Genomic DNA, 23772 nt, shown 5'->3' on the forward strand with positions numbered 1-23772 from the left:
AAAATGTTGTGTCCTTAGTGGTGATTGGTTGGCCATTCCCAGGGAAGTGTGTGATAAGACCAAACCTTACAACCATTGCAAAGAAGAATTATCCATTCAGTTTGATTGTTTACTATGGGGTAATCATGTTGTTATGCCCAAGAAAGGCAGGGAGAGATTTGTACGGGATTTACACAGTACCCATCCCGGTATTGTGATGATGAAGGTCATTGCCAGGTCTTGCGTTTGGTGCCTGGCATTGACTCTGATTTGGAGTCATGTGTGCATCAATGCAACACTTGCATGCAGTTAAGCAATGCACCAGTGGAATCTCCGCTAAGTCTGTGGTCGTGGCCATCTAAACCATGGTCGAGGATCCACATTGACTATGCGGGTCCTTTCCTGGACAAAATGTTTTTGGTGGAGGTAGATGCGTATTCCAAATGGATAGAATGTGTAATCATGTCATCCAGAACATCCACAGCCACCATTGAGAGCCTTCATGCCATGTTCGCCACTCATGATCTGCCCGACATTGTTGTGAGCGACAAAGGATCATGCTTCACAAGTTTGGAGTTTCCAGAGTTTGAGACTCAATGGTATCAAGCACGTAAGGTCAGCACCATTCAAACCTGCGGTCCAGTGGTCAAGTAGAGTGGGCCATCCAAACCATCAAGCAGAGCCTGAAACACGTAACTCATGGTTCTTTGCAGACTCGCTTGTCACGCATACTGCTTAGTTACAGGACGAGACCCCACACGCTTACCGGGGTCTTCCCTGCTGAACAGTTGATGGAGAGGTCTCAAGACCAGGCTCTTGCTTGTCCACCCTTTTCTTAACGATCGCGTTGAAAACAGATGTCAACATCAGCAGTGGTATCATGATCGCACTGCCGTGTCACGCGACATCTCTATTAATGATCCTGTGTATGTTCTAAATTATGGTCAAGGCCCCAAGTGGGTCACTGGCACTGTTACGACCAAGGAGGGTAACAGGGTGCTTATTGTCAGGCTCACTAATGGGCAAAGATGCAGGAGGCACATTGATCAGACGAAATTGCGGCACTGTTACGACCAAGGAGGGTAACAGGGTGCTTATTGTCAGGCTCACTAATGGGCAAACATGCAGGAGACACATTGATCAGACGAAATTGCGGCACACAGACGAACCGGAATAGCTTGAAGAAGACACCATCAATGACCAACCAATTCATATTCAGCCATCAGAAGACCCTGCTGTTGTTAATGAATCTGAACCTTCAATCCCTGACTGGACACTGCCACTCCCATTAGGTCGGCTACCCAGCCTCAAATCATGAATGATTCGGAGAGCTCACCCAGATCTGGAATTGAACTGAGACGATTAACTGGGGAGCGGAAAGCCCCGGACAGTCTCAATTTGAAAATAGGACTGATACCAAGATCTTGGGAGGGAATGATGTAATGTATGTATGCCTGGGTTTACCTGCCTCTAGGGGGAGCGACCGTCTGAGATCATTGGGCCACAGACACACACGTGCAGCCCTCGTATAATATGGATAAATGTGAGGTTATCCACTTTGGTGGCAAAAACAGGAAGACAGAATATTATCTGAATGGTGACAGATTAGGAAAAGGGGAGGTGCAACAGGACCTGGGTGTCATGATACATCAGTCATTGAAGTTTGGCATGCAGGTACAGCAGGCGGTGAAGAAGGCAAATGGCATGTTGGCCTTCATAGCTAGAGGATTTGTGTATAGGAGCAGGGAGGTCTTACTGCAGTTGAACAGAGCCTTGGTGAGGCCACACCTGGAATATTGTGTTCAGTTTTGGTCGTCTAATCTGAGGAAGGACATTCTTGCTATTGAGGGAGTGCAGCGAAGGTTCACCAGATTGATTCCCGGGATGGCAGGACTGACATATGAGGAGAGTATGGATCAACTGGGCTTGCATCCACTGGAGGTTAGAAGAATGAGAGGGGATCTCATAGAAACATATAAAATTCTGACGGGATTGGACAGGTTAGAGGCAAGAAGAATTTTCCCGTTGCTGGGGAGTTCCAGAACCAGGGGTCACAGTCTAAGAATACGGGGTAAGCCATTTAGGACCGAGATGAGGAGAAATTCTTCACTCAGAGAATGGTTAACCTGTGGAGTTCTCTACCGCAGAAAGATGTTGAGGCCAGTTCGTTAGATATATTCAAAAGGGAGTTAGATATGGCCCTTGCGACCAAAGGGATCAAGGGGTATGGAGAGAAAGCAGGAAAGGGGTACTGAGGTTGATGATCAGCCATGATCTTATTGAATGGCGGTGCAGGCTCGAGGGGCCGAATGGCCTGCCCCTGCACCTAATTTCTATGTTTCTCTGTTTCTATATTTGTATATAAAGAAAGCCTCCATGTTTAATGTTCATTTTGCGAGCTAATAAAGTAGAGTCAGGTTGCACCTGATTGAGTTCATGGTACTAATCCTATTGAGTTATTGCATACATAACAGGGTTCTGCCAGGACCACTCTTCTCCAGACCTCATTACAGCCTTGATTCAAACATGGACATAAGAGCTGAATTTCGGAGGCGAAGTGAGAGTGACTGCCCTTGATATCAAGGCAGCATTTGACCTAATGTGGCTACAAGGGGCCCTAGTAAAATACAAGTCAGTGGGAATCGAGGGGAAAACTTTCCACTGGTTGGAGTCACACCTAGCACAAGGGACGATTGACCTGCTTGTTGGAGGTCAATCATTTCAGCCCCAGGACACCACTGCAGGAGTTCCTCAGGGCAGTGTCCAAGGCCCATTCATCTTCAACCGCTTCATCAATGACCTTCCCTCCATCATATGGTCAGAAATGACGATGTTCGCTGATGATTGCACAGTGTTCAGTTCCATTCACAACTCCTCAGATAATGAGTCAGTCCATACTTACATGCAGCAAGACGTGGACGACATTCAGGCTTGGGCTGATAAGTGGCAAGTAATATTTGCTCCACACAGGCGCCAGGCAATGATTATCTCCAACATGCGAGAGTCTTAACCACCGCCCCATGTCAATGGCATTACCATCGATGAATCCTCCACCATTAACTTCCTGGGGGTCATCATTGACCAAAAACTTAACTGGACCAGACGCATAAATACTCTGGCTATAAGAGCAGGCCAGAGGCTTGGTATTCTGTGGTGAGTGTCTTACCTCCTGACTTCTCAAAGCCTTTCCTTCATCTACAAGGTGCAAGTCAGGAGTGTGATGGAATACTTTCCACTTTCCTGGACGAGTACAGCTCCAACAACACTTGAGAGGCTCGATACCATCCAGGACAAAATAGCCCGCTTGAATGCCACCCCATCCACCACCTTAAACATTCACTCCCTCCACCACTGATGCACTGTGGCAGCAATGTGTACCAGCTACAATATGCACTGCAGCAACTCGTCAAAGCTTCTTCGACAGCACCTCTGAAACTCGCAACCTTTCTCACCAAGAAGGACAAGGGCAGCAGGCGCATGGGAACACCATCACTCCAAGTTCCTCTCCTGGTCACACACCACCATGACTTGGAAATATATTGCCGATCCTTCATCATCGCTGGGTCAAAATCCTGGATCTCTCTCCCTAACAACACTATGGGAATATTTCACCACACAGACTGCAGCGGTTCCAGAAGGTGGTTCACCACCTTATAAAGGGCAATTAGGGATGGCCAATAAATCCTAGCCTTGCTAGCGGTGCCCACATGCCAGGAATGAATAGAAAAAGGTACACTTGGGGGCCGAAATTGCCTTAAGCAATTGGGGGCAGTAACCTTTCCGAGGCCGGACATTCGGCGCCCGGCACAGAAGTCCCACCCCGGAAGCGAAATTGGGGTTACTGCCCCTCATGGGAAGTGGAACGCAACATCACACACTCCACTTCTCCTTGGATTGGGGGGAGGCGGGTGGGGGACGGCCGGACACATCATGGAGCGCTACGCATTTCAACGCCCCTCCACTTCCATTAAAGGGAATGGACTTGTGAGCTCTGCAGGTCTTTTGATGGGCCTCCACTTGGCCACCAGTGATGCTGGGTGCCGTGGCCGCAGCCTAGCACTGAAACATCATTGGACAACAGCCCGACCAGTGAGTTGAAGAAAAAAAAATGGTGGCGCAACGCACCTCCCATTAACTTTCATCCCACGAGCGAAGTGTGGCCCGGTTCGCGAATCTGGCGTTGGCATCGCCCGCGGTAGCCTAACGGGACGCTGCCCAATTTCTGTCGTGGGTTGGAAAGGGGCTGCTGCAGGGTGAAACAGGGTCACTGTGTACCTCGATGACTTAATTGGCAGAGCTGTGATGGCCCGGGACACTACCAGCGGGGGGACACTACCAGCGGGGCGCAGCGCGGCACTACTGCATTCGCACCTCCGCTAACTCCCGTGCAATTTTGCGTGAGCCGGTAGCACCCCCACCCCATCCCCCAATCAGAGGCACTAATGGGAGATGCACAACATGGGAATTTCGCCCCCTTGGTATCTACCGATCTCTGCCACCAATTTGAAAGCTTCATCCAGCCCCATAGTGGTGGCCTGCTGCTTTGATCTGGCCTGCTTTAGTTTCTGTAACATAGCCCCTGGAACCATGGCACCAAAGGAGAAGGGGGTGACAGGCTGCCCTCATCACCATGGAAACAGGCTGATAACTTTTTATTTGTTCCTGAGGCATAAACCTTGCCCAGATGGCTGGTTTTATTTGGTGCCAGAACGGCCTTATCCTGGTGGTTTTGTTATGGATGCATTGCCCACCAGCTCCAGGTTCTCGGTGGTCAGGCGTTCTCGGACTATGGACCAAGTAGACGGGGGCTCTGGACACAACAGGGTTGGCATAGTGACCCTTCCGCAGTTGCCGGTGAATGCAGCCAAAAGGATACTGAGACTTGCTCTGGATTTAGCGCATCCTTTCCTTTCCCTCCAGTTTTACTGCAGCCATCATCCTGTTAAAACTTTTAATGACTCTACAGCTTCTGCTTGCAGCATGTGGTGCTTCTCAGAGGACAACACAATACATCACCTGTTGAGAACCCCTGACCCTCCAACCCACATGTCCCCAGCAGCCAATCACAAGAAAAAATGATAACTTACCTGAGTGGAATCGCGAATTGGGGAGCATTTTCAAAAAAACTTGTGTTTCGCAATTAAATCACAGGACCTGGCATTACTGTATACATTGTAAACAGTAGTGGCCCCGGCATTGGTCCTATGATACTCTTTGCCATTTGGATGCAGCTCTAGTAAAACTACCTTTTGCTTTCTCTGATTCAGCTGATTCACTTCACCTCAGTAGATTGCCTCCCATTCCATGCCTTTCTTCCTTGCAGACTAAGTTATATCACTTTAGCATACTATATTATCTATGTATGGTACTGACAACACATGGCTCCATTCCGACCTAATCAAACGCACCCAGAGCATCTCCAGCAGTGAATTGCTTCCATCCCCTGCACCATCACCTCTAAAGTTTCCCCCCCCCCACCACCACCACCTCATTTACAGGTGTCTTTTTGGCGGCATTCTTCGGAGGTCAGCTTCTGATGACACCCACCTCAATTACATCGTCTCTCGACTCCTCAAACAACTGTTTGACATTGTTACAGTTGAGCCACAATTTCCTTCAGCTAAACACTGGGAAGACTAAAGCCAATTTTTTGGCCCTGGCTACAAGCTCCACTCCTTTGCCATTGGCCCCATCCCCTTCCTAACTTCTGTGATGATGCTTTTGTGTGTGTGTACATGCAAATTTAAATTTTTCTACTTTTTCCACCAGCATTCCTTTGCATTTGTATTTTGTGTATTTACACAATCTTTGAAGTACTGTTATAGAAATGGTCAGGAAATTATTTAAGGTGAGATGTGATGACTTTTTTTAAAGTGATAGAAAAATTACTTCTGTTTTTCCCCAAACAGTGTAACGATAGAAGATATTTATTCAAGGTCTATGACCAAATTAGCCAAAACAACAAGCAATTACAGTCAGCTGGGGTAAGTCTCTTTGATGTTTATTCCAATTGTAACATGATGTAGAGAGCTAGATTTTAACAGTACCTTGAAAATGTCTTAAGTTTACTTGATATCATTTTCTGCCCGCTACTGCGATAGTGTTTTATCTCTTTACATTATGTATTCCTTCAGAACATTTGCACCAGTATGGGATGTTTTAAAATTGTCAACTGAGAAACTAGCCAGTAGCCATTTAGATCTTGTACGAAAACTACAAGAATTAATTAAAGAAGTACAGAAGTATGGAGACGAACAGACCAAGGCACATAAGAAGGTAAGCAAACTTGGGTATTTTTATTGTCCAGTATGATGAAATGTTTCTGGATACAAATTCTGAAACAGTACTTTCACCAATAAGTATAAATGTCGTCTTTAGTACAGTACCTGAAAAGAATAGTAGTAATTATATTTTTTGTGGAATATTGGTGTGTACAAGTCTTTTTTTAATGTTTAATTGCAATCAACCAAATATTTCTATGCTGAGAATCTGGTTAGATAAATCATTTGCCCGTCTTTAAACTAATAGAAATTGTTATTTATAGAGTGCCTTGTTATGTATTTGAAATGTCTCCAAGTGCTTCATACATTGAATAACTTTTGAAGTGCAGCTTTTGCTATGTAAGGAAAAGCAGCCAGTTTGCGACCAGCAATATCCCACATACAGCAGTGAAGTGAAGGACTAGTTTATCTGGGTTTTAATTATGTTTGTTAAGAGAGAAATATTGGCCAGGACAGCAGAAGTACTCCCTCCTTTTCTTTGAGCACTTCTGTGGAATTTTTAATATTTACTAGGCAGGCAGACAGGAGCTCGATTTAATATCAGGGTAATTACAAGCCAGTTAGTTTAACATCCAAGGTCAGGACATTTCTAGGGTCTCTAGGGTGAAATTCATCATCATCATCATCATAGGTGGTCCCTCGAACGAGGATGACTTGCTTCCACGAGTTCACAGGTGTTTCAATGAAGGACCCGATGTTCCAGTCCTGAACTCTAGGGGTGGAAGAAGCCAGAGCGTGAATTTTTTTAATGTGTGGTGACCGTTGCACACCAGCCACCACACGGGCTTGACAGAGCTAGGTCTTGGTTCAGTGGCAAGGATTAACCAAAATGACTGGAAGATAAAATAGAAGTAGTCAGCATTGATTTCAAAAGAGACAATTATGCTTAACAAACTGTACAGAATTCTTTGAAGAGCTAACAGACATGAAGGGAATACAGTGGCTGTAGTATACATGGACATCAGGAAAGCCTTTGACAAGGTACCATACAGGAGATTGCAGAAAAAGTTAAGGGATATGGAATTAGAGGGCCCAAATTTGGCCAGGAGTTGCTGTTTTTTTTGGAGCAACTTGATTTTTCTGGATTATCTTAAAAATCCCCATTCTGCACATTTAATTTGCGACAGTGTAAGTGAGTTAGTTAGGGTTTTGTTTAGTTTCGTTTTTTTTTTCAAAAGTGGATGTTAACAGCCACCTACGCCTGTTTTGGCCATTTAAGCCAGTTTGGACAGCTAATAGTTGCTCCAAACTAACTTAGGCCAGTGTTTGTGGCCCGCACAGAAAACCCTTGCAGAGAGTTAAGAAATCAGCGCAGGTAGCCTTCAAATGACAGTGTTATTATAGGAATGCTAGTTTTTTTTTTAAATCACAAGCAGCGAGCCTGGACAGGGTGTAGGTGCTATCAGCCTGATTAAACTGTGTATGGGGTTTTTACAAGAATAAAAATGATCTTGTAATGAAGGCTGAAGTATAGGGGCCACTTAAGCAAGGGGAGGGTTTTCTTTGTAAATAATAGATCAAGAGCACCAATGCTTTCGCCTAATGGATTCGTGCGCAGCATCACACCACATTGGATTTTGACTTCTGTAGCACCAAAGAATTGCCCCGACTAGGTTTAGAAATTTAAACGTTAGACTTAACAAAAAAAGCATGTCAATGTAAACTTAAATTTTGATGTTCAGCATTGCGTAGTGTGACTCTGATAATTAGTGATATTTTAGAATTCTATGCAGTAATGGGTGGGCTGTAAGATACTGCAGATAGGGAATTTTTAGTAAAGATCGCTAGATATTAACATAATGGAAAATCTTTGAAGATTTCCCCCATCCCCCCGATCAAAGCTCTTTCTCTCCTCCCCACCATCAACCTGTTTCTTGTAGCCCTCAGTGCGGGATGGCAGTGGCCGGCCTGTGCGGCAGGCCACTCGGCCCGGCCCGGCCCGGCGTTGGGTCCCATGCTGCAGGCATCATCATCACAATCATGGGAGGAGCTACTGCGCATGCGCGAACGCTCTACTGTGCATGCAGACAGCTGCCGGCACTGTTTTCGGCACAGGCTGTAGCGCCGCCCTCCACCCCCCCCCCCCCCCCCCCCCCACTCCACGAGAAACGGTGCGCCAGGACCCAGGACACACAGCAGAGCGGCCAGAATTGTTGGTAAGTTTTTTGGCGCTGTTTTGAACCCACAAAGTCGACGCATCTCAGGAGAGTGCGCAGGAAAAGGGGGTTGAGTTGGGGAAATTTGGGCCCAGAGGGAAGATAGCAAACTAGATTAAAATTGGTTATAAAAGAAGAAAACAGTAAGAGTTAAGGGCAGATTTTCAGAGTGGTTAAAAGTGGATAGTGGTCCCCCACAGGGTTCAGTTCTAGGGCCACTTCTCTTCACTGTATATAAACAATTGGGAATTAAGCCTGGAAGAAGTGGTGTAAACACTTGCAGATGATACCAATACAAGAGGTATACTTATTTTTTTTTTTTAAGAAGACTTCCAATCTAAGAACCTAGAAAAGCTGAAGCAAGTTTTGTGGGACTGCTTGCTTTACGTGAAGCAAGTGTGAGGCTTAGAAAGGGTAAATTAGCTGCTTGTGGATTTTTTTATTAACTAGACCTTTTGTGGAGGTACTATATTTTGTCATAGAATAGAATTATACAGCACAGAAGGAGGCCATTCAGCCCATTGTGTCTTCGTTTGACTCTTTTGAAAGAGCTATCTAATTAGTCCCACTCCACTGCTCTTTCCCATAGCCCTGAAACTTTATCCTTTTCAAGTATATATTTGCCCGATAGCATTGTTTCTGTGAATTTTTAAATTATAAATAAATAAGTTTTTTTGGTCTGTAAAAAGTGAGTCATGAATGCCTTCCAGATTGACAAGTGATGTAATAAGTCTACTGTGAAAATTCCTATGTGCAGTGATGTTGATAAATAGGATAATTATTAGCCTTGAATATGCAGGCTAAAGCGCATATTATCTGATTACAACTGGAACAGTCTACTCATGGGTAGCCTGGTACAATAGTTAGAATAGAAATTATATTTCAAAAGCTCAAACTGGAAGAACTTTTTGGCACTCCAGTTTCTTTTGGGTGCAAATATGTAACATAAGATTGCACAAAACCTGGCGGTTAATTTTGGAAAAGCCAAAAGGATTGTTTTTGTGCAAAATACATTGGTCCAGTCGTGGTTGTCTTCTGAAGTAGTGTCCAGGCATGTGGAGGGATTGGTGCTTTGTAATATTACCTGTGCGATACACCAATTCCCTGGCGATTTGAATTCGGTGCTTTGATCTATGTGGACTAGGTTTGATTCCCAATCATGGAACATAACTTTTAGGAGTCGGCTTTAGGGCCACTGCACTTTTTGCTATAAATGACCCGAACTTGGATATACAGGGCATAATTTCAAAGTTTGCAGATGATACGAAACTCAGAAATGTAGTGAAAAATGAGGTGATAATAACAGACTTCAGGAGGACAGAGACAGACTGGTGAAATAGGCAAACACATGGCAGATGAAATTTAAGGCAGAGAAGTGTGAAGTGATGCATTTTGGTAGGAAGAATGAGGAGAAGCAATATAAACGAAATGATACAATTTAAAAGGGGTGCAAGACCTGGGAGTGTATGTACACAAATCTTTAAAGGTGGCAGAACAAGCTGAGAAGGCTGTTAAAAAAAGCATATTGGATCCTTGGCTTTATTAATAGAGGAATAGAGTATAAAAGCAAGGAAGTATGCTAAACCTTTCTAAAGCACTGTTTAGTCCTTAGCTGAAGTATTGTGTTCAATTCTGGTCACCACACTTTAAGAAGGATATGAAGGCCTTAGAAAGGATGCAGAAGAGATTTACTGGAATGGTACCAGGGATGAGGAACTTTAGTTTTGTGGAGGGACTGGAGAAGCTGGGTTGTACTCCTTGGAGCAGAGAAGGTTAAGAGGAGATTTAATGGAGATGTTCAAAATCATGAAGGGTTTTGATAGAGTAAATGAAGAGGAACAGTTTCCAGTGGCAGAAGGGTCGGGAACCAGAGGACACACATTTTAGGTGATTGGCAAAAGAACCAGAGGCGACATGAGGAAGCATTTTTTTTTTTACAGAGCGGGTTGTTGTGATCTGGAATGCACTACGTGAAAGGGTGGTTGAAGCAGATTCAATAGTTACATTCAAAAGAGAATTGGATAAATGCTTGAAGGAAAAAAATTACAGGGCTATGGGGAAAGAGCGGGGTAGTGGGATGAATTGGATAGCTCTACCAAAGAGCTAGCACAGGCATGATGGGCCAAATAGCCTCCCTCTGTTCTGTATCATTCTATGATCTTGAGAGTGTTTTATACTGACATTGTGTGTAAAATTGGATAAATGTTTCATTCCTTAACATTCCTTACCTTCATTAAATGAATCTAAAGCATTTTGAAACATATGTGAATCGTTAAGTGATTAAAATTATATTATCAACATTTTTTAAGAAACTGCACCTTCTATGAATTCTAATTAATTGACACCAATTCAAAGTGGTTATTAAACTTCATTTTTTTAAGAATGTGTGGCTACTAATTAGGAACTACTTCATTTTTGATAGACAAAAGAAGAAGTGGCAGGGACCTTGGATGCCGTACAGAACATTCAGAGCATCACTCAAACACTGCAAAAATCTAAGGAAAACTACAGTGCCAAGTGTTTAGAATATGAAAGGTTAAAAAAGGAAGGAGCAACACAGAAAGAAGTAGAAAAGGTAAGATCTATAAACAATTTGATTAGAACATTAGAGTTCATGACCACAAATTTTTTCGGGTTGAAGTGAAATTCCTGGGTAAAAGGGACAGGAGAGTAGGACTGGAGGGGGTGAGAAATTGCACAGGGCCCAAAAATTTGCTGTTAAAATAACCGCGAGTTTAAAGTGCACGCCGTTATTAGTGTGTAAATCATCCAGCAATTTGTGGTGAGGAAGCGATATGCCTTGTGTTGAAAATCGCTGGATGATTTCCACTGCTCCGCTGTTAGCCTTGCGAAAACAGAAGTGGGGAAAATGCTTGAAGCTATCATTAAGGAAGAAATAGCGGGACATCTAGATAGGAATAGTGCAATCAAGCAGACACAACATGGATTCATGAAGGGGAAATCATGTTTAACTAATTTACTAGAATTCTTTGAGGATATAACGAGCATGGTGGATAGAGGTGTATCGATGGATGTGGTGTATTTAGATTTCCAAAAGGCATTCGATAAGGTGCCACACAAAAGGTTACTGCAGAAGATAAAGGTACGCGGAGTCAGAGGAAATGTATTAGCATGGATCGAGAATTGGCTGGTGAACAGAAAGCAGAGAGTCGGGATAAATAGGTCCTTTTCGGGTTGGAAATCGGTGGTTAGTGGTGTGCCGCAGGGATCGGTGCTGGGACCACAACTGTTTACAATATACATAGATGACCTGGAAGAGGGGACAGAGTGTAGTGTAACAAAATTTGCAGATGACACAAAGATTAGTGGGAAAGCGGGTTGTGTAGAGGACACAGAGGCTGCAAAGAGATTTAGATAGGTTAAGTGAATGGGCTAAGGTTTAGCAGATGGAATACAATGTTGGAAAATGTGAGGTCATCCACCTTGGGGGAAAAAAAAACAGTAAAAGGGAATATTATTTGAATGGGGAGAAATTACAACATGCTGCGGTGTAGAGGGACCTGGGGGTCCTTGTGCATGAATCCCAAAAAGTTAGTTTGCAGGTGCAGCAGGTAATCAGGAAGGCAAATGGAATGTTGGCCTTCATTGCGAGAGGGATGGAGTACAAAAGCAGGGAGGTCCTGCTGCAACTGTACAGGGTATTGGTGAGGCCGCACCTGGAGTACTGCGTGCAGTTTTGGTCACCTTACTTAAGGAAGGATATACTAGCTTTGGAGGGAGTACAGAGACGATTCACTAGGCTGATTCCGGAGATGAGGGGGTTACCTTATGATGATAGATTGAGTAGACTGGGTCTTTACTCGTTGGAGTTCAGAAGGATGAGGGGTGATCTTATAGAAACATTTAAAATAATGAAAGGGATAGACAAGATAGAGGCAGAGAGGTTGTTTCCACTGGTCAGGGAGACTAGAACTTGGGGGCACAGCCTCAAAATACGGGGGAGCCAATTTAAAACCGAGTTGAGAGGGAATTTCTTCTCCCAGAGGGTTGTGAATCTGTGGAATTCTCTGCCCAAGGAAGCAGTTGAGGCTAGCTCATTGAATGTATTCAAATCACAGATAGATAGATTTTTAACCAATAAGGGAATTAAGGGTTATGGGGAGCGGGCGGGTAAGTGGAGCTGAGTCCACGGCCAGATCAGCCATGATCTTGTTGAATGGCGGAGCAGGCTCGAGGGGCTAGATGGCCTACTCCTGTTCCTAATTCTTATGTTCTTATGTTAGCTTGCCGTCGATCTCCCCGTGAATTAAAACAAATTGTTGCATTGCGCAGTAAATATGAATTAAATTCATTGCAGAAAGTTAGGGCTTGTACATAACAACTGGCCTGCTGATCCCAAAGGTAGTCAAGGCTGTCTTGCTTAAAACATGTCTGGGGCAGCACTCTGCTGTATCTCCAACTTGAGAAGCAGGGCTTGGAGCCTTGAGTATGGGTGGGACACAATGGGGTTGGAAGCAGTATAGACTGAGGTTCCAGCCCTATAATGCTGCACTCCTCCAATTCTGGCCTTTTGCGCAGCCCCGATTTTAATCGCTCCACCATTTGCAGCTGCCTAGGCCCTAAGCTCTGGAATTCCCTCCCTAACCCCCTCCATCTCTTTACCTCTCTCTTGCTTTACAACCTACCTCTTTGGCCAAACTCTTGGTCATTTGTCCTAATGTATCTTCTTCTTTGGCTCTGTGTCAAATTCTGTTTGATAATGTTCCTGTGAAGTGCCTTGGAAAGTTTTACTTCAATAAAGACGCTATATAAATACAAGTTGTCGTTGTTTCTAAAACCACAGTGTGGCAGAGAGAAAATGGAATTTGAGCACCTTGAGACAGGAAGGGCCTCCATGAGAAACATAGAAAATAGGTGCAGGAGTAGGCCATTCGGCCCTTCAAGTCTGCACCATCATTCAATATGATCATGGCTGATCATGCAATTTCAGTACCCCATTCCTGCTCTCTCTCCATACCACTTGACCCCTTTAGCCATAACGACCATATCTAACTCCCTTTTGAATATATCTAATGAACTAGCCTCAACAACTTTCTGTGGTAGAGAATTCCACAGGTTCACAATTCTCTGAGGGAAGAAGTTTCTCCTCATCTCAGTCCTAAAATGGCTTACCCCTTATCCTTAGACTGTGACCCCTGGTTCTGGACTTCCCCCACATCAGGAACATTTTTCCTGCATCTAACCTGTCCAATCCCGTTTCTATGAGATCCTCTCTCATTCTTCTAAATTCCAGTGAATATAAGCCTAATTGATCAAGTCTTTCTTCATATGTTAGTCCTGCCATTCCGGGAATCAGTCTGGTGAACCTTCACTGCACTCCCTCAATAGCAAGAATGTCCTTCCTCAGATTAGGAGACCAAAACTGAACACAATATTCAAGGTGTGGCCTCACCAAGGTCCCGTACAACTGCAGTAAGACCTCCCTGCTCCTATACTCAAATCCTCTCGCTATGAAGGCCAACTTGCCATTTGCCGCCTTCACCGTTTGCTGTACCTGCATGCCAACTTTCAATGACTGATGGACCAGGACACCCAGGTCCCGTTGTACCTCCCCTTTTCCTAATCTGTCACCATTCAGATAATCTGCATTCCTGTTTTTGCCACCAAAGTGGATAACCTCACATTTATCCACATTATACTGCATCTGCCCACTCACCTAACCTGTCCAAGTCACCCTGCAGCCTCTTAGCATCCTCCTCACAGCTCACACTGCCACCCAGCTTAGTGTCATCTGTAAACTTGGAGATATTACATTCAATTCCTTCGTCCAAATCATTAATGTATATTGTAAATAGCTGGGGTCCCAGCACTGAACCTTGCAGTACCCTACTAGTTACTGCCTGCCACTCTGAAAAGGACCCGTTTATTCCTACTCTTTGCTTCCTGTCTGCCAACCAGTTCTCTATCCACATCAATACATTATCCCCAATACCATGTGCTTTAATTTTGCACACTAATCTTTTGTGTGAGACCATGTCAAAATCCTTTTGAAAGTCCAAATACACCACATCCACTGATTCTCCCTTGTCCACTCTACTAGTTACATCCTCAAAAAATTCTAGAAGTTGTCGAGCATGATTTCCCTTTCATAAATCCATGCTGACTTGGGCCGATCCTGTCACTGCTTTCTAAATGCGCTGCTTTACTTCTTTAATAATTGATTCCAACATTTTCCCCACTACCGATGTCAGGATAGCCGGTCTCTGATTCCCTTTTTTCTCTCTCCCTCCTTTTTTAAAAAGTGGTGTTACATTGGCTACCCTCCAATCCATAGAAACTGATCCAGAGTCGATAGACTGTTGGAAAATGACTACCAATGCATCCACTGTTTCTAGGGCCACTTCCTTAAGTACTCTGGGATGCAGACTATCAGGCCCTGGGGATTTATTGGCTTTCAATCCCATCAATTTCCCTAACATAATTTCCCACCTAATAAGGATTTCCTTCAGTTCCTCCTTCTCCTTCTCGCTAGACCCTCGGTCCCCTAGTATTTCCGGAAGGTTAATTGTTGCTTCCTTAGAGAAGACAGAACCAAAGTATTTGTGCAATTGATCTGCCAGTTCTTTGTTCCCCATTATAAATTCACCTGATTCTGATTGCAAGGAACCTACATTGTCTTCACTAATCTTTTTCTCTTCACATATCTATAGAAGCTTTTGCAGTCAGCTTTTATGTTCCCGGCAAGCTTGCTCTCATACTCTATTTTCCCCCTTCTAATTAAACCCTTTGTCCTCCTCTTCTGAATTCTAAATTTCTCCCAGTCCTCAGGTTTTCTGCCTTTTCTGGCCAATTTATATATCTCTTCCTTGGTTTTAACACTATCCCTAATTTCCCTTGTTAGCCACGGTTGAGCCACCTTCCCCATTTTATTTTTACGCTAGACAGGGATGTACAATTGTTGAAGTTCATCCATGTGATCTTTAAATGTCTGCCATTGTCTATCCACCGTCAACCCTTTAAGTATCATTCACAAGTCTATCGTAGCCAATTCACGTCTCATGTCATCGAAGTTACCTTTCTTTAAGTTCAGGATGCTAGTCTGTGAGTTAACTGTGGCACACTCCATCTTAATGAAGAATTTTACCATATTATGGTCACTCTTCCCCAAGGGGCCTCGCAGAACAAGATTGATAATTATTCCTCTCTCATTACACAACACCCAGTCTAGGATGGCCAGCTCTCTAGTTGGTTTCTCGACATATTGGTCTGGAAAACCATCCCTTGTACACTCCAGGAAATCCCTCCTCCGCCGTCTTGCTATCAGTTTGGTTAGCCCAATCTATATGTAGATTAAAGTCACCCATGATAACTGCTTACCTTTATTGCACGCATCCCTAATTTCCTGTTTGATGCCATCCCCAACCTCACTACTACTGTTTGGTGGTCTGTACATAACTCCCACTAGCGTTTTCTGCCCTTTGGTGTTCTGCAGCTCTACCCATACAGATTCCACATCATCCACGCTAATGTCTTTTCTTCCTATTGCGTTAATCTCCTCTTTAACCGGCAACGCTACCCCACCTCCTTTTCCTTTCCTTCCTGAATATTGAATACCCCTGGATGTTGAGTTCCCAGCCTTGGTCACCCTGGAGCCATGTCTCCATAACCCCAATTACATCATCTCCGTTAACAGCTATCTGTGCAGTTAGCTCATCCACCTTATTAATGCTCCTCACATTGAGACACAGAGCCTTCAGGCTTGTTTTTTTTTTTAACACTCTTTGTCCTTTTAGAATTATGTTGTACTGTGGCCCTTTTTAATTTTTGCCTTTGATTTCTCTGCCCTCCACTTTTTCTTATCTCCTTTCTACCTTTTGCTTCTGCCCCCATTTTACTTCCCTCTGTCTCCCTGCATAGATTCCCATCCCCCTGCCATATTAGTTTAAACCCTCCCGAACAGCACTAGCAAACACTCCCCCAGGACATTGGTTCCGGTCCTGCCCAAGTGCAGACCGTCCGGTTTGTACAGGTCTCACCTCCCCCAGAACCGGTTCCAATGTCCCAGGAACTTGAATCCCTCCCTCTTGCACCACTCCTCAAGCCACGTATTCACCTTAACTATCTTCCTATTTCTACTCTGACTAGCACGTGGCACTGGTAACAATCTTGAGATTACTACTTTTGAGGTCCTACTTTTTAATTTAACTCCTAGCTCCCTAAATTCAGCTTGTATGCCTCATCCCGTTTTTTACCTATATCATTGGTACCTATATGCACCATGACAACTGGCTGTTAACCCTCCCCCTCCAGAATGCCCTGCAGCCACTCCGAGACATCCTTGACCCCTTGCACCAGGGAGGCAACATACCATCCTGGAGTTTCGATTGCGGCTGCAGAAACGCCTATCTATTCCCCTTACAATAGAATCCCCTACCACTGTAGCTCTCCCACTCTTTTTCCTGCCCTCCTCTGCAGCAGAGCCACCCATAGTGCCATGAACTTGGCTGCTGCTGCCCTGATGAGACATCTCCCCCATCAGTATCCAAAGTGGTATTATCTGTTTAGGAGGGAGATGACCGCAGGGGACCCCTGCACTACCTTCCTACTCCTGCTCTGCCTGTTGGTCACCCATCCTTTGTGAACTTTACATGCCATGTGACCAACTCACTAAACGTGCTATTCACGACATCCTCAGCATCGCGGATGCTCCAGAATGAATCCATGCGCAGCTCCAGTGCCACAATGCAGTCTGACAGGAGCTGCAGCTGGACACACTTCCCGCACACATAGTAGTCAGGGACACTGGAAGGAGGGAGGGAGCAGGACTGGAGTGTTCCGGGTGGGCCTAGCAGGGAGGTAGGCCACATGCTAACCATATGACACCACAAATTCGGATGGGCCTGGAGCTCGGCTTGTGGAGTCATATGGTTAGCATGGAACAAACAGTGATAATATCGACTCACTACTGTATTACAATATACAATATTATAAGAGGATTAATCATAGACACAATCTTTCAATTATATGGATATGTACTTGTACTTGTTTTTATTACTACAGGTGCAGTACCTAAAATCCGGAACCCTCGGGACCGAGGCAGTTCCGGACTTGGTGTTTTTCCAGTCTTTCGAACATGTTTCTGATGTCACGAATCCAGAAACACCCGAGCCCAGGTTCGGGTATTTCCGGATTTCGGAACGTCAAAGACCGGGGGGAGGGAGACCCACTGAGAAGGTGTTTGGACCCCGCTGAGGTGGTATTTGGGCTGGTCGGGACCCCACCGAGGAGGTGTTTGGGCCAGCTGGCGAGGAGGTGTTCGGGCGGGCGGGCCCTGCTGAGATGATGATCGGGCGGGCCGGCCCCGCCAAGGTGGTGTCTGGGTGGACCGGTGAGGAGGCCCTGAGGTAAGGGCGAAGGCCCGAGGTCGGACAGTGGCGGGCCCCCGATGTCGGCAGCATGGGCGGGTCCGGATCCCAGAACATTTTACGGATTCTGGACGACCCTGCCACCGATCGTCCTGGATTCCGGAACATTCTGGATTCCGGAACTCCGGATTTTCGACGCTGCACCTGTACCACATTTCCTTGTGGTATAGTTTTGTTTTAATGAAAATATATTTGTTCATTATGAACTCCTGTGGTCGATTTACAGATCTGTAATTGCTCTATGTTCCCTTTTTCAAATAGTATCTTGTTAAAAGGAGGAAAATGGATAATCCTGTGAAGTGCAGAAAAATCCAAGCTGTTAATTTACTGCTCGCAGTAGATTGAGAAGATTTGTTTTTTCTATCCTTTTGTGCCTTTTTATTCGCCTTCTGACAATTGGTAATTCCATTGGTTTTTCAAAAACCACATGAATGCTGGTCTTTTTCTGTTGTACACAGTCCTCATATATGTAGTTAATCTTTAAGACAGAATGAGGCATGTTTATGATTGCCAGTCCTGTTTTGTAAAGATTCTTAAACATTATGACTAACCAAGTGGAAGTATTGAAAGCCTTGTGTGAGCCAGATTAAACCAGATAGGTGGTGTAGACCAGTCTGTACCAAATGCATGTACTAGAGATAAACCTTGATAAGGTTGTCTTTTACAAAGAAAACATTAATCTGAAGAGGCAAGAGTACCAACAGAATACACTCTAGTTAATGGAATAGACTACATTATTATTTTTTTTAATTGGATCGTGTGTGTTCAGGTTATTTTTAAAGGCAGACAGTAAAATACTATACTTTGAATTGTGTGTTCCACTGCTCTAAATTTCATGTACTGCTTAGCTCCACATGAATACATATACACAATTTTACCCAATCAGTAGTTAATTTTTATTTTGCATTTTGTGTTCTATTCAGGCAGTTGTAAAATCTAAAAAAGCTACAGAAACCTATAAACTATATGTGGAAAAATATGCTGTGGCCAGAACAGATTTTGAACAGAAAATGACAGAAACTACACGGGTATGTATTGTACGCTGGTTAATAATTGGTCTACTATATTATTTGTTACCTGATTTATAATGATGCCCAAATCATATGGAGAATGTGATCCTTCATATGTGTATGCATTTAATATATACACGGAATGTGAATGATAAGTGTATTTCCTATACATAAATCTATTAAGGGATATGGAGGGAGGACAGAAAATTGAGGTTGAGATGGAAGTAAATTTTACACTTGCATACTCCTGGTGTAGATTGGGAAATCACATGCGTAGCCCATGATTTTTCATTATAGGCTGTTTGTGCACAGTGTCCTGATATGCCCAGGAAGGCACAAACAACAAAAATTATCGTATAATGAGCTGCATTGTTAACAAAATGGTTCCGCAGACTTAAGTGGGTCGAATTTCAAGCCTCTGTGTTACTAAGACAAGTAGTGTTACATTTTAAATAATTCAAAATTGTACTGGACCGTGTAACTCTTGAGCATGCTTTACACCATAATGGATGGCTATTGGGTAGCTGTTGTTATAAAGTGTTTCATTTTGCAAACTTTAACCAGTTATTTCAATTATAAATCATTTGTGATATAAAGGCAATTAGAAATGTAGATTATTACAGGTCTGGTGATGGGTGAAGCCATTCTAAAATGAGCTGGTGTTGTAAAGCCTCAGTAGAAACATGCAGCGGGAACGGCAAATGCAGGGAAATTCTTGACTGATGAGGCATGTAGGGAATATAGGGGATGGGGAGAAATACTTTTAATGGAATAGGGTATATCAATAAATAATTCTATCATTTGAGTGAAGTTCTAAAGCAAATCTGAAAGATTGAAATGGTATAGAATACAATAATTTTTTTTAAAATGAGGACATCTAGTAATCTTGGAAACTAATTTCCTGGATCCCACCTAAAATCTGTAGTTGAAACCTGAAAGCTGCTTGATACTTTAATTCTCTGTCTTTGGTTTGAATTTGTCATGATTTTAGCTCATGAACTGTAGCATGCTGTTCCATTAAATGCTAGACTAAAACTGTCAGAACAAGTTTTATTTGCTTGGATTTCATTGACAGTAACTCAGTAATGGAGTGGTGTTGACCATACATGAGTATGCAATAATTCTTAAGAGAAAGTGCAATTTGTCATCATTCAGCAATCCTTCATGCACTGCTGGAGCTCCTCTAATTTTGATTGATTCCAAGGAATCAGATTTTTTTTTTCTCCTGGTGTCTTTGGGATTCTGGCACACGAAACACCATGCTCCGATTATAATGATCAAGGACCTGCACAATAGCTCAGGATCTTTTTTTCTTGACTCACTTGATAGATTCTGTAAGCTTTGGGTGTCATTTTTACTCTACTTCTACAGCTAACCACTTTCATTTTTTTATGGTCTTTGGGAAGGACAAGTACAGTTTTTAATAATTTTAAGGGCTTAGTTGTACTTTTATCTATTCTATTTGTTTCCTTTTCCACTTATTCATCGTGCACGATGAATAGTAGGTGGGGTGCGGTAAGGTGCGACTCCCTCTTTTTTTTTTATCTAGTGTAGCTAAATTGCCTGCCTTTTACCCAAAATCTATAGGTAACAAAGTCTGTTAATATACTAACGTCTTATGCTTTCAGCAGCCTAATTGACAACAATAACAACTTGCATTTATATAGTGCTTCTAGCTTAATCCAAAGATGCTTCACTAATAGAGGTAGTAAGAACATGGAGGTGACTGAAACCTTGGTTGAAAAGTTGGGTTTTGAGGTGTTTTTTTTTAAAGAGGTGGAGAGGCAGAAGGGTTTAGGTAGGAATTCTAGAAAGAAGACTAGCTGAAGTCTCTGCCACCAATGCTGAAGTGCAGAGAGGGAGATGCACACAAGGCTAGAGTCACAGGAAGGGAGTGTACAAGAGAGAATTTAGGGCTGGTGTAAATTGCAGACATAGCATAGGGCAGATGCCTTGGAGGAATGTGTAGATAAGGATCAGGGTCTTAAATTTGTGTGTTGGTGGACAAGGTGCCAGTTTTAAGTCAACAAGATCGGGAGTGATGATTAAGTGCGACTTAGTGCATAACAGGAAACCGGTAGAATTTTTACAAAGTTGGAGTTTATGGATAGTGGAAGGTGGGAAGATAGCAAGGGGAGCACTGGAATTGTCAGGTCTGGATGTGACGAAGGCATGTGGAAGAGTTTATCAGCGAAGAGACTAAGGTGGTAGCAGCAGAGAAAGGCAGTGTTGTGGAGGTGGTAATAAATGGTCTTGATGACAGGATGTGGGTTTTAAAGTTGAGCTTAGGGTCAAATTAGTCTGGTCAAAAGGCAGATGGCCTTGAGGGGGATGGAGTCTGACAGTTGAGCAGTTATAATAGGGGTTGAAAATGATGGCTTGGATCTTTCAAATGTTTGTCTGGAGGATGTTGTGACGCATCCACGCTGATATCAGACAGCACTAGGTCACTAAAGGGGTTGGTGGTCAGGTAGTCAGCATACTTATGGAAGGTGACCCTATCAATGTTCCCGTTAAGCCACCACGCAGTCATCTGCAAGGTCCTGTGCGGGCAGCTCACCAGCTTTTACATTGTAGATACTGCGCATGCGCAAAAATTTGAATGGGCTGCGCATTGGGGGAGGCAGGCCACACAGGAGACAGTGCAGGAGGAAGTGCAGCTTACGGGGAACGTTGGACCCTGTGTATGTGGATGAAGTCCGTATATAAGGAAGAGGAGAGGGAGAATTATAGGTCCTTGTGGAGTATAGAGGTGACATGGAGAGCAGAGAAGCCATCGGAGATGTGTTAGCTGTGTTCAGATAACTAGGAGTGTAGCCATGCAAGAGTTGGATGACAGAGGAAAGATTTTGGATGAGGATGGGATGGTGAACCATGTTAACTGCTGCACAAAAGTAGAGATGGGATAATGCATAGTCACAGTCATAACAGCTGTAATTTCTAACTTTTTGGGCATTTTGGTGCTGAGCAAAAGCTGTACTGGAGGGATTCAAACATGAAGTTTCAGGAGTGATTGGCATTGAGGTGGTAGATGACAACATGTTTTTGGATATTAGAGAGAAAAGGGAGGTTGGAGATGGTGCAGTAGTTGCAGAGAACAGATGGGCTGGAAGTGGTTTTCGCGGGGGGATGAAATGGCAGATTTGAAAGGTGAATGGTGTTGAAGCTAAGGGAACCATTGTTTATATAAGCTAGCATGGTGGTCAGGAAGTGGAGTTAAGTGTGAAGAAGATCAATGAAGCAGGAGTTTGGTCTCCTGGAAGAGATGAGCAACTCTAGAATAAAGTCCGTTGAAGACAAATGGGAGAAACTTGGTGCCAGCCACCAGCTAGTGAAGGAGAGAGGCCCGATTCAGGAATGAGTTGAGATGGTAGGCTCAGGGGTAATTGTAGCAGCAGTACATTAGTCAGGGTGCTAGCAGAGGTTGATATAAAGATCCAGTCGAGGAATGAAGATAGATTCAGGGAGTCCGAGGGGGAGCAGGTTATCAAGCAAGACACAAGAAAATTTAATCCAAGGGTCTGTTAGAGGTGTGGAGATAGTTTCAGAAAACCAGTGGAGGAACGGAGATTGATCAGGTAGACTGAGCTGGGTGGTATAGTGGAGCTTTGGTATGTTTCACACTCTTTCTGCTCGTGAACTGTGCCAATTCTTCTGAACAAATTTGCAGCCCATTATCTTCTGGAAGGCCATATGAAGAAAACAATCTTCGCAAGTTGTTAAGTATTTTACTGTTGTTATTTTCCGCCTTGGAAACACCTCTACCCACTTCGAATGACTATCAATCACAATAAACAATTGATGTCCTTCTAGCTCAGCAAAATCTACATGTCACCTTTGCCACAACCTGGGAGGCTATCTCCATGGCTATAATGGTGTTTTTTTTGCCTACCGATTAACATGTTGTACACTGACTAACAATATACTCTATGGGCTAGAATTGCCTAACAACCCACCAGCGCCCGATTACCGCTCAAAAGACCGCTAAGATTCCCAAGATTATCGCCCCATCCAAAAAATCTGCCCAGCGAAAAAAATGGGCGTTGCACACTGATTCTCGACGAAAAAGTGGAATTTAGGGTCGATTGGGTGGTTCCTAAAGAAAATGAGCGATAAATAAAAAATTCACTAAAAATTTACCCCGAGGCTACGGGTTTGGGTCTAGGAGCTGAAAAACACACACTATTTTTTCAAAAAACAGAACACAAAAATCATTAAAACATTCTCCAGACCATTTTAACCTAAATCACCACAACAGAATTTTAAAATAATGAGTAAAAAAACAATTACTAACCTTTTTCTTGAAGAACCACTCACCTACCGCCTAGCTCTGCTGATTTTCGTGGGTGTTTTTTTTCACACTTCCCTACGGGTCACCGCTGAGCCAAGTATCGCGCCAGGGCAATATGAGGACGGTGCACGCCGGCGGTCCGCTCCCCAGCGGTATCTTGAAACCGGCCCTGTAACTCAGGTGGGGAATTTCTCGTTCACCTGGTTATCGCCCACAGTGGCCAAAACTGGGCGGTAAGCTAATGGAAATTCTAACCCTATATCTTTATCTAAACCTAGCCACCATAAGTAACTGTGAAAAACTCTTGGTCAGGCAGATTCCCAGGTGTTGGTCATGAAGCTCTCCTAACAATTTGGACCTGAACTTATTTGGCATAACTATTCTTGCACCCCATATGCAATCTTTATCCACTGATAATTCATTCCTATGAATGAAGTATGGATGAATATCTTCCTCTGATAGCTGGTTTGGCCAGCCATTTGCTATGTAATCATACACCTTTGACATAACTGGGTCACGTTTGGTCGCTCATTCAATCTCCTCACCTGTGACTGGCAGTTCATCAATGTATGAAAAATAGAACACTTTTTCTATCTTAGCAATAATGTTCTCAGTTTCTAGTCTTTTGAGTTCTTGCTCAACTTTCTCCAAGTGCGGGATGTGGCTTGC

General features: G+C 43.7%; 1 protein-coding gene across 1 annotated transcript in view; it reads left to right on the forward strand.

Moving 5' to 3' along the window:
• The window catches only part of fcho2 (FCH and mu domain containing endocytic adaptor 2), a 263593-nt gene that overhangs the window by 104922 nt on the left and 134899 nt on the right, over positions 1-23772 (forward strand). Inside the window, exons 2-5 of the mRNA XM_070885934.1 lie at positions 5889-5963; positions 6114-6255; positions 10839-10991; positions 18726-18830. Of these exons, the coding sequence (XP_070742035.1) occupies positions 5920-5963; positions 6114-6255; positions 10839-10991; positions 18726-18830 (444 nt within the window). The 5' untranslated portion in view covers positions 5889-5919. The remainder of the gene's footprint in view (positions 1-5888; positions 5964-6113; positions 6256-10838; positions 10992-18725; positions 18831-23772) is intronic.

This window comes from Pristiophorus japonicus, chromosome 1 (assembly GCF_044704955.1).
Source record: "Pristiophorus japonicus isolate sPriJap1 chromosome 1, sPriJap1.hap1, whole genome shotgun sequence".
Lineage (NCBI taxonomy): Eukaryota > Metazoa > Chordata > Chondrichthyes > Pristiophoridae > Pristiophorus > Pristiophorus japonicus.